At 48.2% G+C, this 13,228-nt stretch overlaps 1 protein-coding gene across 1 annotated transcript; it reads right to left on the bottom strand.

The window, feature by feature from the left end:
- Nucleotides 1–7,793: 7,793 nt before the first annotated feature.
- On the bottom strand, nt 7,794–10,354 carry MT4 (metallothionein 4). The gene is made up of 3 exons (XM_079722983.1): nt 10,262–10,354; nt 8,578–8,643; nt 7,794–8,051 (listed from the first exon to the last, which is right to left on the bottom strand). Exons 1-3 carry the CDS (start codon nt 10,290–10,292, stop codon nt 7,960–7,962), a joined length of 189 nt encoding a protein of 62 aa, XP_079579109.1. The 5' UTR covers nt 10,293–10,354; the 3' UTR covers nt 7,794–7,959.
- Between the last annotated feature and the right edge of the window lie 2,874 nt (nt 10,355–13,228).

The raw sequence follows: 13,228 nt of genomic DNA, 5'->3' as shown, positions 1-13,228 counted from the left end.
CTGCCCACAATTTCTCCCTGTTTAAAATCCTTCGAGGCCACGTCCTTCAGGAAGTCTTCAGTCTTGCCTACAACCAGATATAACTGCCCTCTTTGGAACTTCTATGGGGGTTTGTCTAGATACTTTCTACCCTGTAGGAGAGGAGACAAGTTAGTCTGACAGTCTGTCTGTCCGACTCTGAGGTCACAGAAGGCCGAGGCTGAAAGAGGCGATTCCTTCCTTTCTTCTTGATTCTGTGCTTTAGCAAAGCTCCTTGCACACCTGAAATGTCCTTTGATTGTTTTGTGTTTTTTTAATTTATTTAATTTATTTATTTTTGGCTGCTTTGGGTCTTCATTGCTGCGTTCAGCCTTTTTGTAGTTGTGGCAAGCGGGGACTCTGTTGCGGCGTGCAGGCTTCTCATTGCAGTGGCTTCTCTTGTTGTGGAGCACGGGCTCTAGGCCCGCGGGCTTCCGTAGTGGCACGTGGGCTCTAGAGCTCAGGCTCAGTTGTGGCACATGGGCTTAGTTGCTCCACGGCATGTGAGATCTTCCCAGATGAGGGCTCGAACCCATGTCCCTTGCATTGGCAGGTCGATTCTTAACCTCTGTGCCACCAGGGAAACCCTGTCCTTTGATTTTTGAGTGAATGAATCAATGTGAGAACCAAGAGAGCCCGACTTTGGGCTCAGTTTTTGTGGACACTGTTGAAGGCTGGGTCAGGAAAAGACTCAGGTGGAATTAAATATGTAATAATGAAGTTATCCTATGGTCCCCAGCATCCTGCTTTGCCTAGTGAGTCATGTGGTGGTGAATTCTTTCATTTCATACCACAAATCTTTATTGAGCTCTGCCTTAATGCAAACATTGTGCTAGGAACAGCAGACACAAAGCTGAGTAGGACAGTGCCCGTCTTCTCCAAGAACCCACTCTGTGGGTAAGGAGCCGTTTAATAAAAAGTCAACACACAGTAAAATGAGCACTGTGTAGGGTAGTAGCACCTATGCCTTTTTACACAAACCAGTCTCCCCTCTCTTCCTTCCTTATTGCACCCCTCCCCCTCCTGCCCCGGTCTGGGGACAAGTGGCATCGCCTAATCCAAGGAATGACCCTGGGGACAGTCTATTTCACATCTCATATTACTTCAAGATGTTTCTCACCTGTGGACGATTTTGCCTCCCAGGGGACATTTGGCAATGTCCAGAAATATATATATATTTTTTTGCGGTACGGGGGCCTCTCACTGCTGTGGCCTCTCCTGTTGCGGAGCACAGGCTCCGGACGCGCAGGCTCAGCGGCCATGGCTCACGGGCCCAGCCACTCTGCGGCACGTGGGATCTTCCCGGACCGGGGCACGAACCCGTGTCCCCTGCATCGGCAGGCGGACTCTCAACCACTGCGCCACCAGGGAAGCCCTGGCTTCTTTTTCCAAAAAAAATTCCTGCGTAATGAATTTGTAGCCTAATATTTGTTTAAGATTGTTACCATAATCATTTCCTGAGTTTTTGCATTTTTCATGGTTGTATCATATCCTGTTGTGTGCACAGACCATGGCTTACTTGAGCAGCTTCATGGACTTAAAGTTATTTCCAGTTGTTCACAATTGTAAATAGTGAAAATGAATCTTTTTGTGAGTGAGTGAGGCTTTTTTTTTTCCCCTGAATTTGTGGTGAACTCCTTAGAATAGATTTCCAGAAGTGAAACTACTGGGACAAATGGGGACGGTTTTAGTCTTTGACGTACATTGCCAAATTATTTTAAAAGCCTTCTGCCCTGTGAATGTGGGCGGTTTGCACCTTGTTAAGGCCTTTTCCACCTAAGGCCTAATCGGCCCTTGGAGAACTTGTCCCGATTTATCCTCCGGCGGCGGTGTCTGAGAGTTCTAGTCCCTTCCTGAGATCTTTTGGGCTCCAAACCCAGCCAGACTGAGGTGGGAACAGATCTTCAAACACGCCTCCCCCCTCCCACCCCCAGGTACAATTCCCTGGGACTCAGGGATTACCCAGGCCGCCCTTGCCTCTGTGTCTGGAGCGCCCCCTGCAGTCCACGTGAGGAACTTCCCTCCCCGCCCTGGGACCTGGGCTCCATTCCTTTCCCACCAAACCCTCTTCTGGTCTCCATCCAAGTTGGAGTGTGGCCTGGGCGGGTGCAGCGTCTATCACAGCCTATCTGAGGTCTCCATTGTCCCTTAGGCAACACAGGAGCACAATCCATGATGTGTCAGCCTGCTGACACAGTGCTTTCCTACTCCACATGGCTCTGCCATGTGAAAGCTCTCTTTTTCTTGACCTAAAATGGCTTTCCTTGGTGGTTTCCTTGCACTGCTCAGGTGTTACCCATTCAGGACTACGTGTAACCACTCGGCTCCCTCTTCACTTCGGCCTTTTCCCCAGCTCATTTTCCCTTATGGTCTTCAAGCTTCCCTCTCAGCTGGTCCTGCCTGAGTGAGGGAAAATGTCCTTAACTTCTCTGAGTCTAGTTTCTTCACCCGTAGAATGAAGATAATAATCCCTATCCTGCAGGGTTGTTGCAGACATTCAAATAATACCAATAAAAAGCCGAGCCCAGATGTTTGGTTCATGATAGAAGGCTGAGCATGTGCGTTTACCCGTCCTTCCCCCTGAAAATCGTTGGAAAGAAACTAAAGAATGACAGATAGAGAGAAAAACTCATAACAGCAGAGAATTGGTGTGGGGGGGGATGACTTGGATCAATGAATCAGATTTTAACATTTTCCTGGAATACCGGAAGGGGTCGAATCACATTTATGGGTAAATGGGAGCAGAGGAAGCCACAGCTCAGATCAAGAAGTAGAGAAGTCTCTGGGGTAGGGGAGGGTATTCTGTTCTGTTTTAGCTGAGGAGTCAAACAGGGAGAGAAGAGGAAGGAGGTGCAGAAACCAGGGTGGTGACTGATGGGAGAAGAGGCTGTAGTACTGCCACATGGCTTCCTTCGCTTCCACTTGTCTGGGTCCACCATTTTCCCTCAGGCTGAGACCGTGAGATATTCTCCAAAGAAATGAAGTAACCAGTCTAACAGGGGCCAAGCTCCCAGGTGAGGGACAGAAGAGGGCCCTTCTTGTTTTGACACTGAGGCACAGGCCAGAACTTGCTGCCAGCTGCCTACCTGGGCATGCTAGAACCAAGTCTGCCAGCCAACAAGTCTCACTTGCACCCACAGAGCCTGCTTTCAGCTCAAAGAAACAGAAATAGCTCAAGAAACCATCAGAAAACTTAATAATAAGAGTAAAAAACCTTTAACTCATCAGGGAGATTCAGGAAATGACTCCATTCAGGAAAAATTAAACCTGGGTATTATGATAAACATTCAGAGAAGGATTACTTGTATATTAAAAATATGATTGACAACATTTTTAAAGATCAATAAAAGTATTGCAGAAAGGCTGAGAAATTTCTCAAAAACAGACTTACAGTGAGAAATAAATGTCATGTTAGTGTTCATAGCAGCAACACTGAATGTTGTAAAACAATGCAGCAATACCTTCAAAAGGGATAAGAGAAAATGATATTGCACTTAAAATGGTACATCCAGCCAAATTATCAATCAGGCAAGAGAGAAAACTTAAGGTGTTTTCCAACATTTAGGGATTCTGAAAGTTTCCCCTAATTCATCCTTTTGGTAAAAGATTGCTTGAGGATGTACTCCAGCAAATAAAAGTCCAAGATAGAGGATGACAGGGTATCCAAGAAGCAGTGAATCCAACCCAGGAGAGCAATATAAAGGGAACCCAGAATGACCGTCAGACAGACGATCAGGAAAGAAGGTAATGGATATTAGATCATTTAACAAACAGCAGGAGAGAAAATTCCTGGCAATTAGAAATGCCAGGAAAAACAAAAGCCGTGTAAGAAAATGGTAGTCCAAATATGAAGCAAACTAAAAAGTATCCTGTATCCTGTTTCTGAGCATGTCTCAGAAGAGAGTATCCTTCTTATCTCCTTTCTCCTTCAAGTAGCTCAATTTCAGTGACATCGAGTTACATATCCTTCTCTGTGGATCCATTCACCCTTAGTTCTCCAGTAAAGAGTATTTATTTATTCATAATATCATAAGAACTGTTTATTTCAAGTGTCATAATCAATCTACAGACAGAGCATGGAGGGTTTAATCATACTTACACGATGTATCAAATTGCTTTCAGCTGCACAGTGGCTTAGGCAAATGAGGTTATTTTCCCTTTGTTCCAAGAGGACCAGAAATGGTCGAACTTGCTGAAGGAGGCTACCAAGGACATCTAGTTTTTTCCATATAGCTTCACTGACCTATATTATTTAATTTTATAAAGAGTTAATGAAACTTTAATAAGAATTTTTATAAAAATAAAATTGTTCATAGTTCTAGAGTTCAATGTGTATCTAACTGACATTTATAAATATGTGTAGATATATAAATTTAAGAGTAATATGAAATGTTTATTATTACAAAATATTCAGTTGCCTTGTGAAACTTTTACAAATAGCATAAACTCATGAATGTTCTGGAAACACAAGTTAGAACACAAAGAAAACTAAGAGAAATTCATGTGTCACACTAATGGGAAATGATACTTTATGACATGAGAATCTATTGCATTCATGCTTTTTGAGGAGAAAGATTTATGAGTTAATTTGTCCTTTCTCTCATTTCTTCCACTCAGACCCACCCTGCACTTTTTTTTGTTTGTTTTAATTAATTTATTTGTTTTAATTAATTTATTTTAATTTATTTTTATTTTTGGCTGTATTGGGTCCTCGTTGCTGTGCACAGGCCTTCTCCAGTTGCAGTGAGTGAGGGCTACTCTTTTTTGTGGCGCATGGGCCTCTCAGTGCAGAGGCTTCTCTTTGTTTCAGAGCACAGACTGTAGGCACGTGGGCTTCAGGTGTTGTAGTACGTGGGCTCAGTAGTTGTGGCTCGTGGGCTCTAGAGCACAGGCTCAGTAGTCGTGTCACATGGGCTTAGTTGCTCTGCGGCATGTGGGATCTTCCCAGACCAGGGCTTGAACCTGTGTCCCCTGCATTGGCAGGTGGATTCCTAACCACTGCACCACCAGGGAAGTCCCCATCCTGCACTTTGAAAGCAGTTTCCATCTCTGACATTGGCGTTGGGACCATCCATAACCTCTCTTTGCATACAGATACTTTTTTAAAGTAGGCTTTATTTTTTAGAGCAATTTTAGGTTCAGAGCAAAACTGAAAGAAAAGTATAGAGATTTGCCTTGTGCTCTCTGCCCCCACACATGCATAGGCTCCCCCATTATCAACATCCCTCACCGGAGTGTGCATTTGCTACAACTGGTGAATTTGCATCGACACATCATAATCACCTGAAGGCCATTGTTTACATTAGGGTTCACTCTTGGTGTTGTACATATTATGGGTTTGGATAAATGTTTAGTGACATACAGTCACCATCAGAGTATCATACAGCGTCGTTCCACTGCCATAAAAATCCTCTGTGCTCTGTCTATTCATCCCTCCCCCCACCAGCCCCTGGCAACCACTGATCTTTTTAATGTCTCCATAGTTTTGCCTTTTCCAGAATGTCATCTAGTTGGAATTATACAGTATGTAGCCTTTTCGTATTGGCTTCTTTCACTTAGTCATATGCATTTATCTCCTCCATGTCTTTTCATGGCTTGATCACTCATTTCTTTTTAGTGATGAATAATATTCCATTCACACTGTGGGTGTCCCATAGTTTATCCATTCATCTACTGGAGGACATCTTGGTTACTTTTAGATTTTGGCAATTATGAATAAAGCGGCTATAAAACATTCATGTACTGGCTTTTGTGTGGACATAAGTTTTCAACTCCTTTGGGTAAATACAAAGGAGCACGATTGCTGGATTATATAAGAGTATGTTTAGTTTTGTAAAAGCTACCAAACTGTCTTCCAGAGTGGCTGTACCATTTTACATCCCACCAGCAACAAGTGAGAGTTCCTGTTGCTCCACATCCTTGCCAGCATTTGGTGTTGTCAGTCTTCTGGATTTTGGCCATTCTAATGGGTGTGTAGTGGTATCTCCTTGTTGTTTTAATTTGCATTTCCCTGAAGACATATGATGTGGAGCATCTTTTCATATGCTTCTTTGGCGTGTGTATATCTTCTTTAGTGAGGCATCTGTTAAGGTCTTTGACTCACTTTTTGTTGATTTGAGGACATAGGACAAGAGCTGGAGGAGTATTTTCTTAAGGAACAGTGTTAGACACGAGCAGACCAGGGTTTAGGGTTAGTTGATCACACTGTGCCAAATAAGTACTAGCTCATGAGTGACAGAGGCCCCATGTATTCTTTAATAAATTTGTGTTTTGAGTGTTTAGATATGTAGACTCTCTAAAGCACAAGGCCCAGGACAGGGACCTCTTATGCCTGGGTGTGAGGCAGGATTACCTGCAGCCTTCTCTCGGCCCCATCCATCTAGCATAGGCATGAGCACAACCTCTAAGTCATGCAGCCCTAAATTCAGGTCCCAGGTCTGCCCCTTACTAGCCTCATAACTCTGAGCAAACCATTGAATCTCTTGAGCCTCGGCTTCGTTATCTGTAAAGTGGGGTCAAAACAGGATTCTTCTCCAGGGTTGTTAGTGGAGGCCTCCCCCGAACACTTGCTGGGCTTTTGGGGCAAAAGCAAAGGTGGAGGATTGGGCTGTAGTTCATCTCTTCTCTTCCCACCCCTGCCTCCGTTCCACACTGTAAACATCAATGTGCAAGCCCTCAGTCCCTATCCACACATCTCCCATCCTTGAATACAGCTGCCCCTTGGCCATCCCTCAGCCCTAGGAGTACACAGACTGGTGGCATGGTCTACCCTCAGGCAGGACCAACCTGGGAAGGAGGCCCACACAGACTCTGGAATTGGCCCCAGGTACCCAAAGCCTTGTCTAGTTGGTGGGATGGGGACAGTGGGGGAGGGACAGGTATGAGAGTTCCAGGTGGATGTGTCTCCTTGGACCCTCAGACTCCTCACCTGTGGGGAGGGGGGCCAGAGACAGACCCTCCAAAAATAAGTAAATAAAGAAATAAAATAGATTAAAAAAAAAAAAAAAGAATCTGCCAGCCAAAGCAGGGAACACAGGTTCAAGCCCTGGTCTGGGAAGATCCCATGTGCCGCAGAGCAGCTAAGCCCGTGCATCACAACTACTGAGCCTGCCCCGTAGACTGAAGCCCGTGCGCCTAGAGCCCGTGCTGAGAAGCCACCGCAATGAGAAGTCTGTGCACCTCAACGAAGAGTAGCCCCCGCTTGCCGCAACTAGAGAAAGCCCATGCGCAGCAACGAAGACCCAATGCAGCCAAAAAATAAATTAAAAATAAATAAATAAATAAAACCTTACTTAAAAAAAAAAAAAGATTAGGTTACCCTGAAAGCAGACCCTGTACAAGTAGTTTCTTTGCGTGGGGATCCCAGGAAGCCCTGGAAAGAGTCTGGAGAAGTGAGGCAGAGAAGGAAGGAAGCCAATAAGGAGTATGTTTACCTCCGTGGGCTATCGGAGTTCATTGCTGCTGAGGACTTCTGGAGGGTGGTATAGAACATGACTCAGATTTGTCCCATTGTAAGGGTAAAGATGCTGCTGTTATGAATTCACTAACTCCTGTTTGTCATCTGTTAAGAGCTGTTCCCAGGGGCGGCCTGCCCTGTGCATGCGTCAAGCAAGCTCGTGCTCCATGAGAAAACCCTCAGGCAGAGCGGTAGGATCTCAGGGTTAGCAGCCATCTGCAGAATGGGTACAGGCTGGCGCCTACTGTATCTTCATGGGACCAGCCCTTCTTGGCCCTGCTGGGCTAGGGTAAAACATTGCTCTGAGCCACCAGACAACCACGAGTGAAAACTTTATTGCTCCAAACACTTTATATGAATTTCACCACCACATGACCTGGGCAAATATATAAAAAGCACAACCTATTGCACAGTCATTCCAACTCCTCGACTAATGCACTGTACAGATGCTTTCCAGGCCTTGTCCCCAGCACGATGGATGCATTTCAGTGGCAGCAGCTGCACTTGTCTGAGGCCCCTTTGCAGATGCAGCCCTGGGCACACTTGGCGCAGCCCGGGGGGCAGCAAGGACAGCAGCCTGGAAGGGGCAGGAGATGGACAGATCAGCTTCGGGTCAACACTCTTATCTGACCACTTCCCCCTTCACCACTTAGAAGGAAGTAGGAAAACAAGAGCATGCTACACACAGGTTCCGATCCACATGAGCAAAAAACCTGGGACAGGAAGTGTTGGGATGTTAGAGCTGGAAGGGACCTCAGGGGTCACCCAGAGTCCATCAGAGGCCAGGGAGGGGAAGGGGTTGGCCCACTGCCATTGGACAGTGGCAGATCCAAGGGCTCATGACGCCAGGCCATTCCCTTCACTACTGGGCAGGCTGGAACCTCCCCTCAGCCCTCTTCTTATCCAAACCCCTGAAACACTGAGGATGCCCTCACCCCCAGGTCAGCTGCAGCCCGGGGGACTCAGCTTTCATTTCAGATCCCTCCCAAATGGGTAAAGGCATCCAGGACCCCCTCAATCCCACCATGGCTGGAGGGTTGAGGATGGCAGAAACGGACTCCAGCTCCCCGCCAGCAGTTCATGGCCCCAGTCACCAGACTCACTTTTTTTACATGTTTTACAGCTGCAGGTTGTGCATTTGCAGTTGTCTCCGCAGGTGCAGGTTCCTCCTAGGAGAAAGAACAGAGCCACAAACATGAGCATCAAGGTGGAGTGGGCACACAGGCGTGCTGTAGGCCATCTTGGTGGCCGGGGGTCTGGGCTGCCCTTGGTCAGTGGATGGACAAGAGGTTGAAGATGCTGCTGAGAATCACCCCAGTGGTGAAGACCATCCAGTGGTTCCCAGTCACAGTCCATGGACAGAAACTGGGGGGACTACATCAGAATCCCTGGGGGTACTTATTTTTTTTTTTTTTTTTTTTTTTTGTGGTACGCGGGCCTCTCACTGTTGTGGCCTCTCCCGTTGCGGAGCACAGGCTCCGGATGCGCAGGCTCAGCAGCCATGGCTCACGGGCCCAGCCGCTCCGCGGCATATGGGATCCTCCCAGACCGGGGCACGAACCCGTATCCCCTGCATCGGCAGGCGGACTCTCAACCACTGCGCCACCAGGGAGGCCCCTTGGGGGTACTTATTAAAATGCAGATTCCTAAGGCCAACCTTTGAGATATTATGATTCATAGGTCTGGGTGAAGAAAGGGAATCAGTATTTTTTAAAAAGCAACCCAGGGACTTCCCTGGTGGTCCAGTGGTTAAGACTCCTCGCTTCCACTGCAGGGGACATGGATTTGATCCCTGGTCAAGGAACTAAGATCCTATGTGCTGCGCAGTGCGGCCAAAAAATAGAAAAAAAATAAAAGCAACCCAGATGATTCTGATGTACAATCAGGTTTGAGAACCACTAAGTTAGGCCAAGCCCAAGGTCCCCTGGGGACTCTCAGAAACTTTAAGGTATCAGGCAAGATGGAAATCCTCAACTTCTCACCTTTTCAAGGTATCAGGCAAGGTGGAAATCCTGAATGTGTAGGAGGAAGGGCAAAGGATATAAACAAGCCCAAATGAGAGTCACAGCTACCACTTGTTTCCATATCATAAAACCATCTATGTTATAAAAAAAATCATCCCGCTTCTTGTTTTGAGTCTCAAGATGCTGAAAGATTCTGTCTTTTTGGCAAATTTTGGGGACAGACATGTCCTGTTAGGAACCAGGGAGGCTTGTGAGACTTCTTGATGCTGTTTCCGAAGGTCATAAAAACCAAGATGGCTCTGAACCCTGACCTCACTTCTCCTGGCCAACATGCTTCCATGGAATTAAGCAGTTTCAGACTTGGAGGTCCGCATATGCTTCGAATAACTCCCCTGACATCTGCAAATGCTTTATGATTTTAACCCTTTCACAGCAACCCTAGGAGGTGGGCAGCTGGGGATCAGTAACCCTATTTTTCAGATGAAGAAACTGAGGCTTGGAAATAATAAGTGTCAGGAGTGGATGGGAGCAATGGACCAGAAGCAGGTTGGTCTGGGCCAGAGCTCTTCCCCCGCCCTGGTGGCTGCTCCCAGAGGCTTGCCGCTAGGTCCCACCACAGTCATTCCTAAGCCAGGTTATTAATTCTAGCAAATCAAGCTGGTATCCAACAGAGAGTGGGAGCTGCCGCAGAGGTGGCCAGTCTGACACAAACCCCATTGGTGCTTCTAATTGGAAGAAGAGAAGCATTAATCACAGTCCTGCAGGCTCCCTGTGGGAAGCTGGCGAGAGGTCACAGAATCTCAGGGTGGGCATCCTTACTCACCAGACATGCAGGTACATTCCCCAGGGTCCATGGTCCAGGTGTCTGAGAGGCTCTGGCACTGTCACAGCTGGGGAAGTGAGGCTGAGTGAGCAGTGACCAGAGACTTCTTATTTATGGCCATGTGGGTGTAGACTTGGGCTCACCCCACCTCTCCCTGGGGCCAGACGCCCTGCACACAGCCCAGCCATGGGCTGGGTGTTGGCAGAGGAGGGCAGAGGAGAGGGCAAGCAGTACAGTCATTTAGGTGGCTTTTCACAAAGGGTGCAGGTGGTTGTACCTGCCACCTGCTGAGGTGTCAGGGAGCCAGGCTCAGGCTCAAATTGCAGTCACATCGCACAGATTGGGAGCTACCTGTGTCCCCTCTCCAAGTCCTACACATACTATTATCTGCCATTTCTGTTCCCTCCTTCACAGGGGCTACTCCTGTCCTGGCCCGGGGTCTCATCTGTCTCCCCTGGTTGACTATAAAAGCCCTCACCATGTGCAGGCGGGGGCCCCTATTCTGGGCCCTGACTTTAGAAGGCCCCACTGAGGCCCCCTCCTGGCCATGCCCCCCAAAGTCAGGGGCAGGTGCCCACTCAGAGCCTGTAACCTCTCTTTCTAGACCACATGTGGAGCACCCTGGATGCTGGAATCTTCTGTCTTCCCAAGCCTGCTTGCTTCTAAGGATTTGCTCAGTCCTCTTCCCCAGGCTCCCAAGGACAGATGTGCAGCCAGTGTGTGTCCCTCTAGGCCTGAGAGGTGGCTGCGGGTGGCTGTTTGCTGGGGGTACAGACAGAGTTTGGATGTGTGGGCTGGTGCCCACAGGGGTGTGTGAAGGAAGGAGCTAGGGGTGGGGAGATAAGGGAGGGGGACCACAGATTGGGGGTTGGGGCCATGGGGTAGATCTCCAGGCACCTCTGCATTCTAGGTTGCAATGTTAAGGTAGGAGGGTAGAAAGCATTTTATTTGTTTATCTGTTTATAACTTTAACATATTTTAGCCGGGTAGTATGTGGACCTCCCACTTGTATTCTCGCTCTGCCCCCCTAAACAGTAGGAGGGGCCTGGAACTAGCCTCCTGTGTTCTCGCCCCCTCCTCCTCACTCTGAAAGGCCAAAAAGTGGTCCTGGCCACCACCAGTGGAGATAGTTCCTCCCATGTGTAAGTTAGTGGATTCTCCTTTACTCACCCGCAAGGACCACCAGGGCCTCAGTCTGACCCATGGAGCCATGGGTTTGAGCTGAGAACTTCTAGTGAGGAGAAAGGGATTCAGCCCCATGGTCATCAGGGCACTGGGGAAGGGTAGGGAGGGGCAACATTGTAGTGGCCCCCAAATGGTCCCTGCCCCAAAGGAGTTCACAGCGTAGTCGGGGATCCAGGCCCATTCATTCATTCAGCACCTTCCAAGCACTGTGCTGGGCACTGGGGAGCCAGGGGTGAGTAAAAACAGAGCTAATCAGCCAAAAATAAATAAATAAAATAAATAAATTTATTTTAAAAAAAGGGCTCCTCTGGTGGCACAGTGGTTGAGACTCTGCCTGCCAATGCAGGGGACACGGTTTCAAGCCCTGGTCCGGGAAGATCCCACATGCCGCAGAGCAATGAAGCTCGTGTGCCACAACTACTGAGCCTGCACTCTAGAGCCTGTGCACCACAACTACTGAGCCCTCATGCCACAACTACTGAAGCCCTTGCGTCTAGGGTCCGTGCTCCCCAACAAGAAAAGCCACAACAATGAGAAGCCTGCGCACCACAACAAAGAGTAGCCCCCGCTCGCCACAACTAGAGAAAGCCCGCATGCAGCAACGAAGACCCAACGCAGCCAAAAATAAATAAATTTATTTAAAAAAACAAAAAACAGCTAATGGTGCAGAAGGGCTGGAGGATATCTCAGCCCAGGAAACCCACGACCCGGCAGGGCTGCTCTCAAAGCCCGAAGGCTGAATCTGCCTTCCCACGCTTGCATTTACAGCCCAGTCCCAGCCCATCTCTTGGAAGGTCCAGCTTCTTCCCCCTTGCCTTCCACTCTTGAGTGTGCCCTGTAGCAGATATGAATGCCTTGGAAGGTCTGGCCCAGATAAGTGAGCCCAGAGAAAGGAAAGGATTTCCCTTCCCCCTTACCTAAGCCGTCTCTCCTCCCTGCTCACTCTCTGAGCCAGGAGTTGCTTCTCCCTTGGATGACTGACACTGCAGTGTTGCTTAAGGCCTCAACTGAATGACAGTATCAAAATCCAATCCCCAAGCATGAAGCTATTTCCCAGTTTCTGGGCTGTGTGGATTGAAACAACCATGTGTAGCATCAGGTGGTAGAGTCCATGTTGACTGCACCCGGGCTGTCCAGTTCCTGTTACATGGTGTCCCCTAGGGCCTGGGGAAGCGCATCCACAGACCCCGTCTGCCCTTTTGGCCATCTCCTGGGTCTCAGCTCCTGACCTCTGCATGGCAGCAGGAAAACAAGAACACACACGCCACCCCAGGAACATGGAATGGCTGAGGGACACAGCTTAAATCTGCACTTAGAAAATAAATATCAGGGCAACTGGCCCTCCATTCCCACAGCGGTGGGACCTGCAGCTGCAGAGGGTGGACTGTGCTCGCCATCTTCTGTACAGGACTTCACTATCCATGGATTTTGGTATCCACTGGGGTCCTGGAACCCATATGCTGTGGCTACTGAGGTATGACTGTATTTCTTCAGAGGCGTGATCCTTAGCCTTCTCCGGGTATTCAAGGGGCCCTTGAAAATCTGATGAAAGCTCTACCTAGGAAAAAAAAATGCACAAATACATGACATTTTCCTTTCCCGCTGCAAGTTCAAGGGATTTGTGGATCTCTGAAATCCCATTGCTGGGCCTCCTCCCACTCCCCCCAGGGGCCCTGAGGTAAGAGCTCCTCTGCAAAGAAGCAGTCCTGCTTGAGCAGCTTTTCTGTGGCCACACAGCAGTTGTAGCTCCTCTGAGCCACTGAGCCCTAAATATCTCCTCCA

This window comes from Hyperoodon ampullatus (genome assembly GCF_949752795.1).
Source record: "Hyperoodon ampullatus genome assembly, chromosome: 18".
In the NCBI taxonomy this organism is placed as follows: domain Eukaryota; kingdom Metazoa; phylum Chordata; class Mammalia; order Artiodactyla; family Ziphiidae; genus Hyperoodon; species Hyperoodon ampullatus.
This window is presented reverse-complemented; position numbering and strand designations above follow the sequence as displayed.

Excerpts from the sequence above, each read along its gene's own strand:
- MT4 (XM_079722983.1), bottom strand. The coding sequence starts at position 10,292 with ATGGACCCTGGGGAATGTACCTGCATGTCTG. Across the intron at positions 8,644-10,261 it reads GGAATGTACCTGCATGTCTG|GAGGAACCTGCACCTGCGGA; the intron begins GTGAGTAAGGAT and ends TCTTTCTCCTAG. Across the intron at positions 8,052-8,577 it reads CTGTAAAACATGTAAAAAAA|GCTGCTGTCCTTGCTGCCCC; the intron begins GTGAGTCTGGTG and ends TGCCCCTTCCAG.